Source organism: Peromyscus leucopus, chromosome 1 (genome assembly GCF_004664715.2).
Source record: "Peromyscus leucopus breed LL Stock chromosome 1, UCI_PerLeu_2.1, whole genome shotgun sequence".
NCBI lineage: Eukaryota > Metazoa > Chordata > Mammalia > Rodentia > Cricetidae > Peromyscus > Peromyscus leucopus.
In genome coordinates, this window is record NC_051063.1 from 168,694,186 (window position 1) to 168,715,319 (window position 21,134).

A 21,134-nucleotide genomic window follows, 5' to 3' on the forward strand; every position below is an offset into this window, starting at 1 on the left:
AGGAAACATTATAACTCAAGAATATATCTCACTAGAAAAATGTACTCTCTTTCCTTCCATGTATTTATGAGCATTAAGTGAGATCTCAAGACCCTTTAGCATAAACTTGACAAAGAATACTTAGTTTATAAATAATGTCTACTTTATTATTATTATTATTATTATTATTACTATTCACAACATAGTATAAATTTCTCCTTTCTCTTGCTCTACCTTTGAAATGGCAGTCTCCCTTCAGCAAGTCTATTCACGTCCTCTGTCTCTCCTATCCCTCTGACCCCTCCTAAGTCCCCAGGCCCCCACTAGCCTGGTCTTCATCCTTCCCTTTACCCTCATCCAGCCCTGGCTTAACGAGACAAGAAACTCATGGTGTAGTTTGGTGGGATGGTGGCAAAGCCCACAAGTCTAGGGGACACATCATTGTCCTGGGGTGCCTGTGCGGATCTGAAACGGAAGTTCTGCAAGATGTTTGTGAGGAAGAGAAAGAGCTCCATTCTAGCCAGTCCTTCTCCGAAGCAGTACCGCTTTCCTAAAGAGAGGAGACAGAGGAAGGTGAAGCCAGTTCTTGACGACACCCATGTGGCAAATCCCTGCCTGTGTTCTCTGTGGGAGGAAGGGCTGAGACCTTTAAGGAAGGCCCTAATGTCTGAGCCTCAGTTTCCCTCATACTTGTGGTGGGTTGATCCACACTAGGCTGTAACAATGAGAAATGTAGATTGCCTTCCCTACAGAGGAAGTCTGGCCTCTCCAGTATGGCTGCTGTATAGCCACATTCTTTCTTTTCTTTCTTTTTTGTTTTTTGAGACAGGGCTTCTCTGTGTTGTCCTGGTTGTCCTGGAACTCTCTGTAGACCAGGCTGGCCTTGAACTCACAGAGATCCTTCTGCCTTTGCCTCCTTAGTGCTGGGATTAAAGGCAAGCGCCACCATGCCCAGCTGCCACATTCTTTCTAAGAACTGGTTGTGCGACCTGAGAAAGATCTCTGACTTAGTTTGAGATTTCATTGCCCCTCATCTACCACTACAGTTTGAACATCACTTCTCCAGGGTCCAGATACATGGTGCTTGGGAATTATGGGAGTTGCAGCCGATTGGCTGAGGATTTGAGCCAAGAGAATCTTCCAAGATGGAGAGATATTTGGTTTCATTAGAGGGAAGCTATGGGTGAGGTATTTCTGTTGGTGTGAGCATTGAAGGAATGTTAATCTGTGTTTTCCATTGCTGCAACAATGGAAAGCACATCCCCATAAATTTATTGCTATATTAGCTACACATATCTGTCTTCTGGCCCTATACACTCTACGTACCTTGAACTTAGTTTTACCTGAGATAAAGTTCCAATCCCTAGAAGTTGAATATTTACCTCCTGAAGAGGCAATGTAATGCTAAAATTTTGATGAAATTATTGTTACATCTGCTCCTATGTCTACTAAATCTTTAATTACAATGCCATTTATTCCTCTTTTTTAGCTTTGGTCTTTGATCATTTATAGAAGTTTGCAAAAATACTTGTTTTCTGGTCTCTCCTGAATTTTTTGTTTTATCTACTGAAGCTATTTGGTTCTTGATCACATCCAGATCAGTATGGTTTTTTAACAATAGGCATTAAGTCTTTTAATTCCTCTATGAATGAGTTTCTCCAATGCTGACAGGGAATAATTGAACCAAGTTTGATATTGGGGCCAGTGGGAGTCCCCTTAAGGTGTTTCCTGCTGGCAAAGGGTTGCCTTGCCTGTCCTTTGTAGATCTATATTCATTAGTCCAATGCTGGCCTCTGCCACACCTTCTGCATACTCCAGAAAGCTGGGGCCTACTGTTTCAGTTATCTCTAGAAAAAAACGTTGCTTCTAGGAACACCTTGCCTACAATCCCTTTTCAGATGTCCTTGCTTACCACAACTAAAACATCTGACATTTTGATTTTTCTTAAAATTTTTAGAAATAATTTCTTCTATCAAAGTAGCATCATAAACGGGAGATCCAATATCAGCTGTATTTCTAATCCATTCATCTATGGGTGCTGATCTTGCCTTTAAAGGCCTAATCATCTGTTTGCATTCTGAATTAGCACTTTCAAAAGCCGAAGATTCAGTTACTATTTGTCCAACTTCTGTACCTGATATCATTCTATTTACAGTTAAAGTCAATCTTTGCAAAAAATTAATGAAGACTTCTTTTGTGCCTTGTATAATTTTAGTAAAAGACTCAGACTTCTTTCCAGATTCTTTAGCCTTGTCCCAAGCACTCAAAGTTGCTATATGGCATAGGGCCAGGATGTGATCATCAAATCCAAACTGTCTTTGCAAATCACCATGCTAGCCTTCACCAAGAAGCTGGTCTTGGGAAATATCAATACCTGTAGCGCTATTCATTGTTCTATGACCCTAGCTTCCTCTCTCCATCATGATTTTCATTGAAACTGAGGACCAACTTCCAGTGTTGCTGTAGCTAAATCTTTCCAGTCTTGAGGAATAATTCTGTTCTTATGTATTTATGTATGTATGTATGTATGTATGTATGTAATTATGTTCTATGAATTTAACATTTTTTCCACTAGAGTGAATGCATACCATATGAACTGACCACTTTCTTAATTCTCCTCAAATTTAACATTTCTGCAGGATTCCATTTAACTTCAGCATAATCTTGGATGTGCCTATCATCTGCTGGTCATTCTTGTACACTAACTGAATAAATTGAGATTGGTTTACTAATAACTTTGGGCAGCCCCTCTTTAGCTTTATTATGCAGTGGTACAATAGGTTCTTGTCTAAAATCCTCTGTCTGTGTCTGAGTATTTTTCTTACTTTCATTAGTAGGTCTTTCTAAAGCTTGTATATTATCAGTAGTAAGTCTTTGTAAAGCCACAGCCTGGTGAGAATTCCATCCCTGTAGGCACTGGCCCTGTAGCTGCCACCAAATATAGCTTTTAGTTAAATCTCTATTATTGGTCTCTTTATCAATAAGACTTAGTAGTCAGAGGCTGGGGTGAAAACCTGATAGCTTAGAGAGGTTGATTAGTAACTACCTGACATTCTTCTTAGCCAGTGTCTCTGAAAGAGACCATCCTTCTGCTCTGACAAAACAAACAAACAAACAAAAACACCACAGAAAGTCCCTCCCCAGTACTTCCTGTGGGTCTCTCTGTCGTCTTCCAGACACCCTCTGAACTTTCTATGATTACTTTCTGTCAACTAATTGCTAACTCAGCCTTCTGACCCAAGGTTGATTTTATTTGATTAATACAAATACAAAGTCAGTGTAAACAGTGTGATTGAATATCCGGCAACACTTTCCAATTTCTAAAAGAAGTATCATCATGATCATAACCATCAGTAATATTGAAGCAGGTCTCACTGGTAGACCAGGCTGGCCTGATGCCCACAGAGATCTGCTTGCCTCTGCCCACTGAGTGCTGGTCTTCAAGGCCTGTGCTGCCACACTTGGCTTTATTTTTATTATTTTAAATTAGTGTATGAAGACATGTCTGGGTGGGGGAATGTGCATACGAGTGGGTCAGGTGCTCAAGGAGGTCAGAGGAGTCTGGCCATGGAGTTGGAGTTACAGGCGATGTGGGCTGCCCAATGTGGGTGTTGGGAACTGAACGGGTCCTCTGTAACATCAACACATGCTCTTAAACTGTATGCTATCTCTACATCCCCAAGTTACCTATTTCTAGATGGAAGTTTGAGGAATTGATTGCTCTTGCTTTCTTTCTCTCTGTCTTAGAAGACAAAGGCTATCCCCTACCCCACTCCCACTCCTGGTCTCAGGTCTCTCAAGTTTCTCTTTCTTTCAACATTTTCTCCCTCAACTCATCATGAGGAGATAGTCAGCTGGGCAGTCTGGCACTTGCTATCATAGAAGTGGCTGGGATGCAGCTCCCAAAGATGTTTATGGTGGCCTCCGAGGACAACATCAGTGACAGAAAGATTCCGAGTATTGGATTCTGAGAGCCTGAGATGCTAAGATTCAAATCTGCAGACACAGCAGTTTTAGGATTTGATAGTTTTGTTATCCAAAGTTCTGATTCCCTGAGGTGAAGTTTCCAGAGGCCTTTTAGGAGATATCCACAGGGATAATATGATTTGTTTGTGATGCTGGGTTGCTTGCTAGAGTGTCTGTGAAAATACTTGTATGGGGATAGAGTCCCCTCAGCCCTCAGCCCAATGAATCCTACATTGCCAGCAACAGAATAATGTAAATTGAGAAAACTATGAAATTTTAAGAATTCTGGATACATAGTCCTGAAAAACAAGTGAGTTGTGTGTGTGTGTGTGTGTGTGTGTGTGTGTGTGTGTGTGTTTATGTACTATATGAGAGAGAGAGAGAAAGAGAGAGGGAAGGGGGAGTAGTCAGTTTATGTCTGTATGTAGCATTTACATTAAATAAATTAAATTTGTATGTTTGAGTGTGGGCATGGATGTGCCACAGTGTGTGTACCACAGCCAGAGTTGACTTTTAGAGACACAATTCTCTCCTTCTACTTTATCTGAGGCGGACTTTCTTGTTCTATTGCTGCATGGCTGTGGTTGTTTGAATAGTTATAGCTCCCATAGATGCATGTGTTTGAATTGTTGGCCCATAGGGAGTGGCACTATTAGGAGATGTGGCCCTGTTGGAGTAGGTGTGGCCTTGGTGGAGGAAGTGTGTCACTGTGGAGGAAGACTGAAGTTTTTATATGCTCAAGTTACATCCAGCGTGGCACACAATCTTCTTCTGCTGCTTGGGGTCAAGATGTAGAACTCTCAGCTCCTTCTCCAGCACCATGTCTGCCTGCACATCACCATGTCCTGCCATGATGATAATGGACTAAACCTCAGAAACTGTAAGGCAGCCCCAATGAAATGTTTTCCTTTGTAAGAGTTGCCGTGGTCATGGTGTCTCTTCATAGCAATAAAACCCTAACGAATACAACAGCACACACCAGGCCTACAGGCCTGAGTGTTTCTGGCTTATTCTCCAGTCCCTTTCTCCCATCTCATCATGGCAATGCTGAGTTTACAGACTGTGCCACCATATCTATAGTTGTACATAGGTTCTGAGGCTAGGACTCACGCTGTTGGGCTTGTGTGGTAATCTAGTCATTTACTGAGCCATATCTTCAGCTCTGTATGCAGCATTTAATTTATGATGCAAAGGGATCTCAGGCTGATGTGTTTGTAATCTCCACCCTTGAAACCTGTAACTGGGCTGGGGGACATGTTACCCTTATATGGTCTGAAGTACCAAATGAGAGGATGATGGGACAACTTGGGCAGAGCTGACAAGGAACCCTTGCTCAGTGAATGACAGCTGTTATTACCACTGTCCAATGCATGTTATTTGCTTTTTATTACCATAACAGTTTAAGTAGGTGCTTAAATTTTCTTCCAAGCATGTGGTCCCTTATTAACTCCCCAGTTTTCCCTTTTCCCCTTTGCTCTGCCTTCACTCTTGCCTCACTCCAGACTCTCTCCCTCCCTCTTGCTCCACCTTGGTTGAACCCAGAATCAGATGGGCAGGAAGCTCATGGTGTATGTTGGTATGATCCTGGAAAATCCCATGGGTTTGGGGGTCTCATTGATGTCTTCAAGTTTCTTCGGGAACTTGAAACGGAAGTTCTGCAGGATGGTGGTGAGGAAGAGAAAGAGCTCCATCTTAGCCAGGCCGTCCCCCAAGCAGAACCGCTTTCCTGAAGAGGAGAGAGAGGAGGAATGCAGAGGTGGGGGCCGTTCTCACTGCTGCCTTGCCTCAGCTACACAGTGCACAGTGCATCCTCTCAGGGAGAAGGGGCTGGAGTGCTGGAGCGTTAGGGATCATTAGAAAAGACTCCAAAGCCTCTCTTAATCTCAGTTTCCCTGTATACAAAGTGGGGTGACCCATTCTAGGCTGTAGCAAGGGAAAGTCAAGATGCTTCCTCTACCAATTATACTCTCAACTATGGATGCTGTGCTGTTGTCTCCTTTTTTAAGAGTCTGAAGAATTGCTTGTATGACCCAGGAAAGATGGCAGACTCAGTTGGAACTTTGCTTTTTCCCAATCTCTGGAAGGAGTCCCATTGACCCTTTGACATGTGTCCAGATGCTTGGTGCTCGGGAGGTGCGGGAATTGCATCTGGTTGGCTGGAAATTAGATTCCAAGAGGAACCTGATGCAGAAGAAGGATGCTAGACTGCATCCCAGAGAGGGGTGCTGGCATGAGCCACCCCTTATGATGTGAGCAGTGGTCCAGTAATTCAGTGTTTTCTTACCTATGGAAAAGGGCACAAAAGCAGCATTCTTCTTCAACTGCCCCCTGTCATCAAGGAAGTTTTGGGGGTTGAAATCATTGGGACTAGGGAAGAACTTTGGGTCTGTCAGCAGAGAACCTAATACAGGGAACACTTCAGTGTCCTGGAAGAGAGAAGGAAGGAGATTTGAGAAGGTGGGTTAATGGAGAAAATACCCACAGAGGTGCTATGGTCCCAGGTTAAAAGAACTGGAACTCACAGAGTTTGGGAGCCTCTGAGGCAGGGGCATTAGAGAATATGAGTTTAGAGGGGATGTGTTGTGTATGACCTGTGGTAGGAGATTTGAGCTCAAGGGGGTGCATGTTCTGAGACAGGCTGTTGGAGTGACACAGGCCTTTGCCTCTCCAGCCCAGGAGTTGAGGGATTGGTAGCTATCAAGGCAGAAGAGTGGTTAGAAATCGGAGTTACATCCCTGAGGCAGGAAGTTGAGGACATGGGGATGAATGTCTCGAGGTGCTAAATCAAGGTGAAGTGACAGCAATCTAATCAGAGGGTCCTGGGGAGGCTGACATGGCAGCTGGGGGATTCTTTAATTGGAGGAATTGGAGTTGGAGTCAGATAGCTGTAGGTGAAAAGGGGCATTGAGGCACCAGGAAGTGGGCTGGAGGCCCCTCCTGGGTGGATATGACTGCACCTTGGGGAGGAAGAAGCCACGGAATGTGGTGTTCTTTATAGTCTTTCGTGGAACGCCCAAGGGAGCAAGGTTAGCAAATCTCTGGATCTCATTGATCACAGCCTTGGTGTAGGGCATCTTCAAGCGGTCTTCAAACTGGGGCTGTCGGTTCCTGCCAATCACCCTGTCAATCTCCTCGTGGACCTTGGCTGGAGGACAAGGGGAATTGTGTTTAAGACAGGGAACTCAGAGCAGGTGGCACAGTTCAAACATGGATCTGTAAATGACTTGCATACAGACCATTCGAAATATATCGCCATACCTAAATGCTAGCCAATGTCATTTGATCCTTTCCACAACAGAATCATGGGATGGGGAGAACAGGGAGGAGTGTCAGGGCATGAACCAGAGTGCAGGAATCTGACAGCCAGTGGGAAATCAAATTGGAAATATCTAACATTTCAACAACTGGTGAGAACCCTATTCAAGCATTTTATACCCCTCTGGTTCTGCAAAACAGGGCATGTCTGAGCATTCAGGGACCTGGGAGAGGTGAGGGTCATTGTGGTGAGCTCAGAAAAGAGGTTGGAGCATCTGTGGTTCCCCACTTTCCTGCCCCAGAGCCAGCCTCACCTTCCACATCTGGGTGCTTCATGAGCAGCAGGAAGCCATAGCGCAGTGTGTTGCTGACGGTCTCAGAACCAGCAAAGAAGAGGTTCAGTGACGTCATCACCAGGTTCTTTATGTGGAACTCTGAATTGGGGTTGTTCTTCTCCTAGAGAGAGAGGAGGGAGAGAGGGAGAGAGAAGGGGGAAGAGAGAAAGAGAGGGGAAGAGGCAGAGAGAGGGGAGAGAGAGGGAAAGAGAGAAAAGAGAGAGGGTAAGAGAGAACAAACCCATTCATCAGTTTATCATTCCCTTGGAGGACATCAAGGGTTATAATTTTCTAAAATTTTTTTAGTCATTCTTTTTACAAATATTCCATTAATTCTTTGAGAATTTCATTCATTGTCCTGTGAGTATATTCAAACCGCTCCCCCCAAATCCTCCCAGATGAACCCCCTTCCATACACAGTGAGCCTTGTGTCCTCATTTTTCAGGCACACTTTTACCATTCACCCTCCCATTAACTCCCCCCCCCTTTATTCCCCGAGACAGGGTTTCTCTGTGTATGTAGTTTTGGTGCCTGTCCTGGTAGCCCAGGCTGGCCTCGAACTCACAGAGGTCCGCCTGGCTCTGCCTCCCTCGTGCTGGGATTAAAGGCGTGCGGCACTGCCGCCGCCACCGCTGTCGCCGCCCAGCTGAACCCTTTCATATTCCTAATAAGGAATTCCTAATTCCCCTCCAACTGTCACATTTTTTTTTGTTGCCCACTGCTTATAATTAGGGCTGTCTGCATGGGTGAGGGGTCTTCACTTGAGCCAGGGCAATTTATCAGCAGCCACATGACTCAGGAATATGATTTCACCTTCCCTCAACAGTCATCATTGCAGATTAAGTTCCTCAGAGAGGTGGGCAGGGGTGTCGTGGGGGTTGGGCACCACTTCTGGAGTTGTCTTGGATCCAGCTCTCAAGGGTCCAGACAAAGGTGGGAAAGGCAATCTCCAGGTCATGTGTGGAGTCATGGATCTGCATGGGAATCTTTGTTCCTCTCTAGTCAACTGTCTGTCTGTCCTTTAACAGTCACTCTTTTCAGGGTCGTAACATTTAGCAAGTGAGGGGTAAGGAGAGTGAGAAAGAACTCCACAGGTGCCATGATGGAGTCTGTCATTGGAGACAGATGTGAGACAGACCCAGAATTTAAATGTCAGCCTCTCCTGCTTTCTCAAACAACCCTTAGAAGAATCTCTAATCAGACCCTTGACTTTCACTCTCTACAGAATTCCATGTCCTTTCTTCCCAGATGTGAAACCCTTCGATGTCACATAATAAACCCAGGTTGCCTGGGCCATTGATGTGTATTTCAGAATCAAGATGTGAAATGATAAGATCATGGTGGCTGATAGCAAAAGTTAGAGCCAGAGAGGTAAGGGTTTGTGTTAGTGCATGATGTCAGGCAGGCCATTTTCAGCATAGTTTCCTCATTTGTGAAATTCAGGCTCCACAGAGTCCTTTTCAGTGGCTTCTGTGGGTGCTAAGCAAGTGAAGAGGGGGATGTACTGAAAACAGTGTCTTGCAGGGGAATGCTGGAAAATGGGTTGGCATGGTAAATTGCTTGCCGGTGCCCTGGCTTGGGTAGGGCTCAACTGATAGAAGAGTTTAACCATGATCGGGACTGTGAGGAGCATCCCAGGGTCTTAATTGGCCTCGTGCCTGGTTTTGGACTTCCCATCCCCCGGGTGCTGGATCACCTCTTGCATGTGGATGAGAAAGGAGTCAATGAAGTTCCGTGGGGAATTGATGTCCAGGGTACTCTGGTTCTGCTTCACTTTCCTGATCATGAAGTCTTCCAGTTGCTGCATATCCTTGATGATCTGTTGCTGTGGTCCAGGAAGGTACTTCAACACTGAATGGAACATGTCGTAGAGCTAGGATTGGGAGAGACAGGATGAGAGAGAGAGAGTGAGAGAGAGAGAAGAGAGAGAGAATGAGAGACAGAGACATAGAAAGAGACACACACAGACACACACAGACACACACAGAAACACACACACACACACACACACACAGAGAGAGAGAGAGAGAGAGAGAGAGAGAGAGAGAGAGAGAGAGAGAGAGAAAGAGAGAGAGAGAGAGCTGTCAGTGGCAATGCCCAATGGGAATGGGACTTGTTTCAGGGAAAGAGTGTTACTTGGCTCAAGGCATTCATTCATTCAGGTGCTAATGTATTTATAATAAGGCTGGGTTGCACACACAGTTCTTCTTTTTGAAGAACTCTTTATATTCATTTTGTTATCTTTTCACCTTTATTTATGTGCATGTGTGTGAGTACAGGTGCCCAAAGTCAGATCCCTTAGAGCTGAGATCCCTTAGTGTTGTAGTTACAGATGTGTGGTAGTTTGAATGTAATTGGTCTCCATAATCCCATTATCCCATAATCTCATAAGGAGTGGCACTATTAGGAGATGTAGTTTTGTTGGAGTGGGATGGCCTTGTTGGAGGAGGTATGCACTGAGGGGGCGGGCTTTGAGGTTTCATATACTCAGGATACCACCAACTATGTCAGTCGACTTCCTTTTGCCTGCAAGATGAAGGACACTAGTCTATTTCTGTAGTGGGTAGCCATTCCAGCTTGGATCTGGAAGTTCCAAACCCCATTGAGACTCTGGCAACTGTCACGCCTACAAGGCAGGGCGAGGGGAGGCTCTGGAAACCCGAGAGCTGGATGGGCCAGCGCTCTCTCTGTGCGTGCTCTCTGCGCCTGGACCCTGGACGGTGGAGGTTGACTGGGCAGAGCTCCAGAGAACACCGCTGGATTGCAATACACCTTCCCCAGACCCCTGCAACCTATGCATTCCTTCATTTGTAAGTCATCCACTAAATAAATCTTCCTTTTAACTATGTGGAGTGGCCTTTATAATTTTCCCCAATATGTGGCACCCAACGTGGGACAAATTCCAAAGGCCTGGGCGGCTCCTGCCCTCAGCCTCCTCCCCGGCTGGCGGGTACCTAAACCCGCCTACAAAGTTCCATATAACCAGTCCAAAGGGGAGCAACTAGTCTGGTCTCAGCTCCCTAGCTTAGCCCAGAGACCAGTGAAAAACCGCTGAGAGTGAGGTATCCGGCTCCTGGCTCCCGGCCATCCCGCCATCTGCCTCCAGCTGCTGCCAGCCAAGGTAACTAGCAGGCCCTGCTTTGTAGCTGTACTAGCGCTGCCTGCTGGTTGAAAAGCGCTACTACATCCCCCCATACCACAGAAAGGTAAGATGAACAAACCAGCATTTTATTTCAAGTAAAAGTACTTGATAATTTTACATCTTAAAATTGACTAACGAATTTTGAGTAATTCTTGTAATATGGCTTTCAACATTACCTCACAAGAATTTAAAAACCTTTTTGCCTGTATGATGAATGACATTCTCCTGGAAATATATGACCTTCCTCAGGCATATTTGGCCTGTACCATTTTGGCATTCATTGTAATAATTCACACAGTGTTCAAACACTGGTTTAATAATAATAACAAAGATGAGTCATTATTGGGACTGAAACAGGCTTTAAAAGATAGCAATGAAGCCTTACAGAAAAAGATTCTCTTTCTGGAATCTGCTTTCAAATATAGCAATGAAGACTTACAGAAAAAGAATCTCTTTCTGGAATCTGCCTTAAAGATAGCAGTGAGGGCTTACAGAAAAAGATTCTCTTTCTGGAATCTGCTTTCAAAGATAGCAATGAAGACTTACAGAAAAAGAATCTCTTTCTGGAATCTGCCTTCAAAGATAGCAGTGAGGGCTTACAAAAAAAATTCTCTTTCTGGAATATGCTTTAAGAGATAGCAATGAAGACTTACAGAAAAAGAATCTCTTTCTGGAATCTGCTTTCAAAGATACCAATGAAGGCTTACAGAAAAAGATTCTCTTTCTGGAATCTGCTTTCAAAGATAGCAATGAAGACTTACAGAGGAAGAATCTCTTTCTGGAATCTGCCTTCAAAGATAGCAGTGAGGGCTTACAGAAAAAGATTCTCTTTCTGGAATCTGCTTTAATAGATAGCAATGAAGACTTACAGAAAAAGAATCTCTTTCTGGAATCTGCTTTCAAAGATACCAATGAAGGCTTACAGAAAAAGATTCTCTTTCTGGAATCTGCTTTCAAAGATAGCAATGAAGACTTACAGAGGAAGAATCTCTTTATGGAATCTGCCTTCAAAGATAGCAGTGAGGGCTTACAGAAAAAGATTCTCTTTCTGGAATCTGCTTTAATAGATGGCAATGAAGACTTACAGAAAAAGAATCTCTTTCTGGAATCTGCTTTCAAAGATACCAATGAAGGCTTACAGAAAAAGATTCTCTTTCTGGAATCTGCTTTCAAAGATAGCAATGAAGACTTACAGAGGAAGAATCTCTTTCTGGAATCTGCCTTCAAAGATAGCAATGAAGGCTTACAGAAAAAGATTCTCTTTCTGGAATCTGCTTTAAGAGATAGCAATGAAGACTTACAAAAAAATCTCTTTCTGAAATCTGCTTTCAAAGATACCAATGAGGGCTTACAGAAAAGGATTCTCTTTCTGGAATCTGCTTTAAAAGATAGTAATGAAGGCTTACAGGAAAAGATTCTTTCTCTAGAATCTGCTAATCAGGATTTACAAAACAGGCTTGTACCCCAAATTGATTTTATTGATAATAAATATGAATATCTAATGGAAAGAACACTAACTCTCCAGAGTAAAGTTATGGCTACTCAAACATTGCATAAGGAAGAAAGATTATCATTAATTGATAAGATGAGGTCCATGGAATCATGTGCTTCTGAGAAAAATAAAAATGTCTATGATTCCATGAGAAATCTGGAGTCCCTTGCAAGAGAGGAGGTTCACTCCCTAGAACAGACCCTAGGTGCTCGTTTGCAAGCCCTAGAAGAAACTCTCAGTAAACATGACAAGGAAAATAATAAGCAGAAGGTCAAGACCATAGAGGTTGTAACATCTCCAAACAGCTCTCATAAAATGGCTTATCCTGTTATCGTCCATGAGAAGCCAGCAGATGGCACACACCCCAAGCCATATATGACATATACATTACAACAAATTTCAACAAGGGACTTTAAAAATATAAAAAAAGCAGTAGTTACGTATGGGATACATTCCACATACGTAAGACAGATGTTAAATTCATGATCTACCTCACATAGAATCATCCCAGATGACTGGCATCAGTTAATTTCAGCTCTTCTAGAATGTAGCCAGCAGCTACAGTGGAGGAACTGGTTGAGAGAAGAGACAAAAAATTTATAACAACAAGGTAAACTCAGAGGTTTTGTGATCACCCAAGATCAAATACTTGGTGAGGGATGTTTTGCTGAGAGGAATGTACAAGTCACTTATGATGAGCATACAATATCTCTATGCCGTACAGCAGCTCTAAATACTTGGGAAAAAATTCCAGAACCTGGAAAACCAACTGAGGTATACACAAAGATATTTCAGGGACTGCACGAACCTTTCACTGATTTTTTTTACAAAGGCTGAACACAGCTATAACAAAAGATGTATCAGATAAAGAATTAAGAAAAGTATTAACTGATTCCTTGGCATTCAACAATGCTAATGCAGAATGCAGAAGAATACTTCCACCATTAAAGATCAGATCAGCTCCTTTGGAAGAATGGATTCAATATACTAATGGTGTTCAGTCTCTTAACTACAGTAATGAGGCTTGGATAGGAGAGACAAATCCCAGAGGTGAAAGAAGGCCCCGTGTTACCAAATGTTTTAAGTGTGGTACACCAGGTCATATAAGTAAAAACTGTACGTGGGGTACACCTAGAAGTAATATTCCTTCTAGGAATAGCCTAAACACGAGACCCTAACCACCTCCTGGATTATGTAGAAGGTGTGGCAAAGGCCAACATTGGACCAATGAGTGCAGATCAAAAATAGATATACGAGGCAACCCTTTACTGGCGGGAAACGCCTCAGGGGGCCTCTTGCAGGCCCCCAAATCAAATGTAGTATGAACATTCGCAGCCACTGTGGAAGAAATTCCTCTCCAGGACAACTGAATAAACCAGATCCTAAGGTAAAAACCTATACTGCCATGAATGATAAAATAGCTCTGATAGATGGATCACAGTTTACAAAGAACACTATAAAACAAATATTTTGGCAAACTTCCATAAATGAACAAAGACCAAAGCTTAGAATTCGAATTAATGGCCTGGTTCTGGAGGGCCTGGTAGACACAGGTGCAGATGTGACTATAATTACACCAAAATCATGGCATCCGAATTGGCCTCTTCAAGAGGTAGATGCCCAACTGTTAGGGATTGGCACCCTATCTCAGATAAAACAGAGTTCGAGATGGGTTGAATGCATAGGGCCAGAAGGACAGAGAGGAAGGCTGAAGCCATATGTAGCAAATGTAGCAGTAAATCTTTGGGGCCGAGATCTGTTACAACAGTGGAATACCCAGATTAAAATTCCTACACTTTCAGAAAAGGAATACAGACCAATGCATGTTTCTAGGAATAATATCATAACATGCTATAAAAATCAGTCACCAACCATTCAGGCTGTTCACAAACAGAGCACGACTGTTGTTGAACTCTCAGAAGTACCAACTGCCTTACCTTTAAAATGGCTAACTAATAAACCTGTCTGGGTTGGACAATGGCCTTTGACAAAAGAGAAGCTACAAGCTTTAGAACAGCTGATTCAAGAGCAGTTAAATGCTCAACACATTGAAGAATCTACCAGCCCTTGGAATTCTCCTGTATTTGTTATAAAAAAATCTGGTAATTGGAGAATGCTGACAGATCTGAGAGCTATTAATAAAATAATTCAGCCAATGGGCTCCCTACAGACTGGGATGCCCTTGCCCTCTATGCTACCAAAAGAATGGCCTATAATAGTTATTGACTTAAAAGACTGTTTCTTTACCATACCCTTACAGGAAAATGATAGAGAAAAATTTGCCTTCACAGTACCCAATTATAATAATTCTCAGCCAGACAAGAGATATCAATGGAAGGTCCTCCCACAGGGAATGTTAAACAGCCCTACTTTGTGTCAATACTTTGTGCAGAAACCATTAGAGATAATTCGTGTAAAGTTTCCACAATCCATAATTTATCACTATATGGATGATATCCTATTAGCTGATCCAAAGTTAGATACATTAGAAAGCATGTTTGAAGAAGTAAAAAAAGTTTTGCCTTGCTGGGGACTGCAAATTGCTCCTGAAAAAATACAAAGAGGAGATTCTATTAATTACTTAGGATATAAGATAGAGCTACAAAAAATTAGACTCCAAAAGGTACAACTAAGAAGAGATAGATTGAAGACTCTTAATGATTTTCAAAAGTTATTAGGAAGCATTTCCAACTTACTGGGTATCATAGGAATACCCAAAGATGGACTACAAAATTTGGCTAATACTCTAGAAGGGGACAAAGAATTAAATAGTCCAAGAGAATTATCAGCCGAAGCTGAGAAGGAATTGACTCTAGTAGAAAAGACAATACGAGAAGCACATGTGGATCGTGTGGATCCAGAACTTAAATGCATTCTTGTCATATTCCCCTCCAGACATTCCCCAACAGGTATTTTGATGCAGAGGGAGGATATTATATTGGAATGGATATTCCTACCACGTAAACCAAATAAGAAATTAAAGACTTATATATGGAGTGGCCTTTATAATTTTCCCCAATATATTTCTCCAGCACTGTGTCTTCCTGCATGCTGCCATGGTCTCCTCTATGATAGACTGAACTTCTGAACTGTCAGCGAGCCCTCTCAGTTAAATGTTTTCTTTATAAGAGTTGCTGTGGTCCTAGTGTCTCATAGCAATAGCAAAACCTAACTAAGACAAGGCGGTTGTGCTGAGAACTGACCTTAGGTCCTTAGGAAGAGTTGAGCAGTGCACGCTCTTAACCACTGAGCTGCCGCTGCAGCCCCACAGACAGACATTTCATAAGTGCGTTAAGCATGATGTCCATTGTCCAACAATTCAGATGAGGTGGATCAAAAGGGTATACTAGTAGATACTCAGCTATTTAAGTGATTTTGGGTCAGAGCCTTGCTCCAGTCTTTCAGCATTCAGCCTATGAGTGTAATGAGGGAATCTAGATGTTTAGGCATCTGGGTGGGCTGTTTAGTTGTCTGGATACTTGTCTGAGAGTAGAATCTGTTTTCTAGATAGTTAGGCCTTCAGCCTGGGGTGGTTCAGGTTATAAGGTGTGGGGTACACTTGTCAGATGGTGTTTTGATGTGGGCTGTATGGGGCTGGAAGATACTCATTTGGGTGTTTGGGTAAACAGCCTATTCAGAGATTTGTGCTTGGTTGTCTCAGGTAAGGTTGTCTACTCATTTCTGAATTTACATGGGACAAGCAGGTATCTCTTGTCCAGGTGTCCAGGTGGGATATTTTGGGACAGTAGTATAGAGGCTAAATAACTTTGCTGGCTTTGCTTTGGCAGAACCAGGTGCTCAGGATGGAGGAGGGTCCTAAGGTGGTCAACATGTCTCCCCTGGGCAGGTGTTAGGATGTACAGAGGATTTGTTAGAGATTAAGGTAAACCAGGGAAGCCCTTTGAGATTTTTTCGGGGAATCCTCTGAGATATCCTGATGTCATTAAATTCTACATACCAGATAGTTCCCATGGCTGCTGAGGTAAAGGTCAGTTGTCTAGGGTAAGGGCTGGGGTTGAGGGGAGCTTATGCTTGTGGGGATGAGAGTTGGGATGGTCCTTGCCCTGTGTGGGTGCCCTGTGGTTACAGGTGATATGGGGTGCTAAGAGAGCAAAAGGCCAAGCTGGATTTGGTTACCTGCCCCAGGTTGGAAGTTGCAAATCTGTTCATCTGACCCATCATGTGCAGCAGCTGCAGGAACTCTTTGTCCTCATAGTCAAAGCGGTCCCCGAAGACAATGGAATTAATGACGTTGGAGACTGTTTGGCTCAGATACGAGGTAGGGTCAATGGGTGCTCCTGAGAGGCATGCCATGGTTGGGAAGACATAGGGATTATGGGGGAGAGAAGAGTCAAGCAGATGATGTGGCCCCTGGCACGAGGGACCAAACTCTGCACCAGCATCCAGGGATCATTTCGCAGGATTTCTTTTCTACACCTCTTTGCTGCAACCCACAGGTTCTCGGTGTCAGGTCTGTTTCTACTCTTGCCCAAACACATAAGGGTCTCTTGCTTACCACAGGTGCCCTGCAACATCTTGACCAAACACACTGCCTCCTCCTGGATACGCTCCTCCACACCACGCTTGCCCACACCAAAATTTCTCAGTGTTGCGATGGAGAAGCGCCTGAGTTGTTTGGCTCGTTCCCCGCTGCTGAATGCCACACCTGTAAAGGTAATAACATGGAGGTGGGGAAGTGTAGAGTGATGCTGAGGAAGGTCAAGTACCCACATTGGAGAGGGTTCCCAAGAGGAAAGGAAGGAGGCACAGATAGATAGGGGCAGAGAGAACACAGGAGTTACAAACACTGTTACCAACCTTGTATCACACACACACACACACACACACACACACACACACACACACACACACACACGAGAGTAAGACGTTGGAACAATTCAGCCAGGCAAAGAGAAACAATAACAGCCAGGCAAAAGCAGAGACTCAGAGTATAGGGAAACTAGTCCTCAATATCATAACTAGACCAACTCCATCATGCCCCAAGATGCTGGGTAGTTATTGGGGTCTCTGAAGTAGCAAACTAACCAAGAATCCCATGGTCAGACAGCATTTGCTGAGATCAGCAAATCCCCAGTATAGCAAGGACTGACTACACACAAACATACCCTTTTCCCTGCCTCTGGTTTTGTTTGTGTGGCCTGAGCTGGCGTCACCTCTGTACTTTGACACTAGATAGTGGTAACCATTTGTGTTTGCCTTGGTTCTTCAAGGAAAGAGCTACCTCCTCCGTGATAAACAGTAACCACAGAGTTAATGTCATAAAGGTGTTTGGCTCTTTGTGTGCTTTCTCTGAATTTTGCCCTTTCTTACTTACAATGAACGTTTTGCTGCTCAAGGCCATCTTGATGTTTTGTAACCTTGGCCAGCACTGGCTGGACTATAACATTCCACAAGAGTTAGGCTCATCTTAGAGGAAGCATCTGAGGTATGTAAAACAGCATTTACAAATGCAGGCAGCAGCTCAGCACATAAGAGGGGCCAAAGCCAGAGGCCAAGACAAAGGCTGTGGATGATCCCAAGCTGGGCTGGAAACATAAAAACAGGGAGACAAAAAAGCAGAGGGGCTGTTGTTCCCAGGAAAGGAAAGGAGTGATGTTGGCTGTTCTCAAATCAGAGGAAGAGAAGGAGAGAAAGAGAAAGGATTACGGTGGGATGTGGAAGGTGAAGACCCCAAAATATAAAAATATCAGTCTGGAGAGAAGGCTCAGTGGCTAAGAGCTTTTGTTCTGCAGGTGACCCAGGTTCCTGTCTAGACTTCCTCACAGCAGCTCTCAAGCAGCTGTGACCCCCCACTCTATGAAGTCTGATGACCTCTCTGACCTCCATTGGCACCAGGGATATACAGGGTGCAATACATCCACACAGGCAAACACTCATACATGGAAAAATTAGGTAAATAAATCGAAAGTGTTTTCAGAAGGTAAAAATACCAGCTAAATTAAGGGGGTGGTGTGGGACCCAATCTAGGAGGATATCAAGATAGATGCACAAAGGTGGACATTTAGTTAGAGAGAAGAGGCAGATGGGGTAGAGAGCAGCCGGGAGCAATGGTCATAAATTTGAGACAGGCCAGGGAGGAACACAGTGAAAGGCAACATTCAGTATGGAAGTGGTGAGTACCCCACAGCCTTGAAGGGGGAGATGAGTTGGGAGGATAGGCTACTTAAATAAGGCCAACAAGTGTCCCTGACCACATTTCCCCATGTGATATCCCCCTCACCATAGCCTTTGAAGAGAGTATTATAGGTGGCCCGTTCGCCTCGTCCACTGAATTCCTCTGCTTGGTCCACCAAAGCCTCCTTGACTGCATCGTATCCATAGAGCACTACGACCCGGCGAGGCCCGAGGTGGATGGTGAACACAGGGCCATAGCGCTCACTGAGCTGATGTGGGGTAGATGAGAGCTGTTATATGAGTAGTCCATCTAACTGACCAGTGCACAAAGGTCAGGTATTGTGATATCACCTTACTTGTAATCAACAATCAAATGATTAAAAACATAACAAAAACAAAAACCAAAGACTGGAGATAGCACCACAGCCTTCCCAATTCCCCCATCAAAAGACTGTGCCTTACTCTATGACTCTTCTACCACAAAGAACATGCAAAACCACACAGATGCCCATATTCCCACATCCCATCCATCCCCTCATTAGGTGATACCTCTTTGATGGAGCTGTACATGTCTTTTATATTTAGCTGCAGGTAATTCCCAATGTAAGGCAGAGGAGTGGGTCCTGGAGGGAGTTTTTCCCTGAATTTCTGCTTCCAGACAGACGTGAAGACCATGACACTCAGGTAGGCCAGTATGGCCACCAAGAGCAGCCCTGAGCCCAGCATAGTGGCCAGTGAGAATGACAGGCTGTGGCCAAGGGTGAGACACTATGCCTTTATACACTTAGGATAGAGGAGGACCTTTGTTCCTATTTGTCTAGTTGAGTCTTTTTACCTCCCAATTTTATCTCCTAACATCAACGCTGTCTGTGTTGCAATATCCACAACATGGAATGAGGAGGGAGACTTCTAGTTGTCAGGCTTAATTCAAAACACTATAGAGGTATTTTCTGGAGATGGTCCATTTGATCTCTGGATCCAGGAGCTCAAATCCAGAACTAAAAACCTATATTTATTGTGGGAGCCTGTTCTAGGGTTCTTTGTGGCTTTACCCAGCAGGTCCGCATAGAGGATGATTAGGACCACGGGCCTGAGTGCAGGTGTCTGAGATGGTCTGCACTTGGCTGTGCTGGGGGAGGAGGTCTTTTGCTCCACCCCTTGGCATCTCTATAAAAACCCTGGGGCAGAGATAGTCGGGGCCCTTTGGAATAGGTTCCAGGCCCTCTCGAGGCTATCCTTTATTTTCTATCTGTTTATCTCTGCAAGATTCTCCGCAATAAATCCTTCTATCTAATATTTCCTGCTGCTTGCACTCAAGAAAACTCTGGGGAGCTGTGGGGTTGGTGGGTAAATGCCCCACAATTTATATGACTGAGCACATGAAAAGGACCCCATAGATGTGGATATTGTGCTCTGTGATAGAATTCAAATTCTTGGATTTCACTGGGATGATACAGGAAGCATGGCTGCAGACAGTGAATCTTAAAAAAAAAATATTTCATTTTATTTCTTTTAGAACTATCTCTTATTAAAATTTTATGTGTTTGAATGCTTTTCTTGCATGTATGCCTGTGCAACTCACGCCCACGGTGTCCAGGAGATATTGATGGATCCCTTGGAAATGGAGTTACATGTGGTTGTAAGCTACTGTGTAGGTTCTGGGAATAAAAACCGGGTCCTCTGCAAGAGCAAGTGCTCTTAACATCTGAGTCATCTCTGGAGGCCCAGATATCCGAACCTTTTTATTAGGAGAGAAATATTACTAAGGAACATAGGGAGGACTCCAAAGCTGTGGATTGGATGGTCACATGGCAAGGAGGAGCTGTGGGTATGGATTTCCTGGTGGAAGTGGATGGGAATCCCAGTAGGAGACTGAGCCGGGCACCTGAACCAGAAGTTGAATTTGGCATTGGTCCCATGCTGTGTCTTCATGCTAAGTTCTTTTTTTTCCCCCCTCAGTTCTTAAAGGAGCCTCCACTTGAGCCTAGGAGGAGCAGCAACCTTCCCTGTCTATGCATGACTTGGAAAAGGGTAGAAAAACACAGTCATGTTTCAGTGAATCTTTTCACAGCATGGAGGAGAATAACATATAATATTAGCGGGACCAGCCTCAATATTATACATCCCAGGGTCTCAGGAGAGAGAACTACGAACAGCGAGGACTATTTTCAGGAAATAGAATCTCAGCACACCGAGCCCTTAATCCAATCATGTATTCTTCCAAATCTTCTTCTCTGTCCCCCCCGTGCCCCGGGAGTCCTGGTATATGTACACTTAGAAGCAGTAATCCCTTGGCAGTGCAAAGCCAGGCTTCCAGGGTCAAATGGAGGGGTGGTAAGAATCACACAGATGGGCAGTAATTGTTAATCATCATTTGCAACCCCAAAGGGAAGTGACTATGGGGAAATGAATTAACTAAGGGCTAAATTCGGGTAATATCTAAGAAGAGGGATCTTATGTGCTCAACTATAATCTTAAACGTGATTGGTAGAAAATGTTAAGAATCTATAAGTTGCTGGATCAATGGGAGAAAATAAAACTGCCTTCTTTTTCCTGTAGCTTCTATCTGTCCAAACTATCTGCCGTTTTTCTGCAGGGTGGGGCAAAGTATGCTTGGTTGCTAGGCAACCTGTGTACAGCTAGATGCTTCTGGTGATAGTTAAAGGGAGATCTGGAACTAGAGGTAAGATTTGGAAAAGGAAGAAGTTAAGCTTAATTGGCACATCTGCCAGGCTTTCTCAAAAGGTTGTCTGGACACTTAAGTCTGTTCTTTTGTTTTTGTTTTTGTTTTGAGACAGGGTTTCTTTGTGTAGCTTTGCACCTTTCCTGG

At 43.8% G+C, this 21,134-nt stretch overlaps 1 protein-coding gene across 2 annotated transcripts; it reads right to left on the minus strand.

Annotated features, from left to right (window-relative positions):
• Nucleotides 1–268: 268 nt before the first annotated feature.
• On the minus strand, nucleotides 269–19,070 carry LOC114681560 (cytochrome P450 2A9-like). Of its 2 annotated transcripts, none has more exons than XM_028855109.2 (9): nucleotides 18,854–19,070; nucleotides 18,411–18,573; nucleotides 16,686–16,835; nucleotides 16,307–16,467; nucleotides 9,232–9,408; nucleotides 7,515–7,656; nucleotides 6,903–7,090; nucleotides 6,230–6,371; nucleotides 269–529 (listed from the first exon to the last, which is right to left on the minus strand). In XM_028855109.2, the coding sequence occupies exons 1-9, from the start codon at nucleotides 19,028–19,030 to the stop codon at nucleotides 348–350; spliced, it is 1,482 nt and encodes a 493-aa protein (XP_028710942.1). In that variant the 5' UTR covers nucleotides 19,031–19,070; the 3' UTR covers nucleotides 269–347. The 2 variants fall into 2 exon arrangements, with proteins under 2 accessions (XP_028710942.1, XP_028710941.1); XM_028855108.2 differs by lacking the exon at nucleotides 269–529 and adding an exon at nucleotides 5,299–5,671 and having other exon boundaries at nucleotides 18,854–19,069.
• Nucleotides 19,071–21,134: the final 2,064 nt, after the last annotated feature.

Bases quoted from the DNA above. Each gene is read 5' to 3' on its own strand.
- LOC114681560 (XM_028855109.2), bottom strand. From the start codon at position 19,030: ATGCTGGGCTCAGGGCTGCTCTTGGTGGCCATACTGGCCTACCTGAGT. The intron at 16,468-16,685 runs GTAAGCAAGAGA...CATGCCTCTCAG, and splicing joins GATGTTGCAGGGCACCTGTG to GAGCACCCATTGACCCTACC. The intron at 7,657-9,231 runs GTGATCCAGCAC...CTCTCTCTCTAG, and splicing joins TTCTCATCCACATGCAAGAG to GAGAAGAACAACCCCAATTC.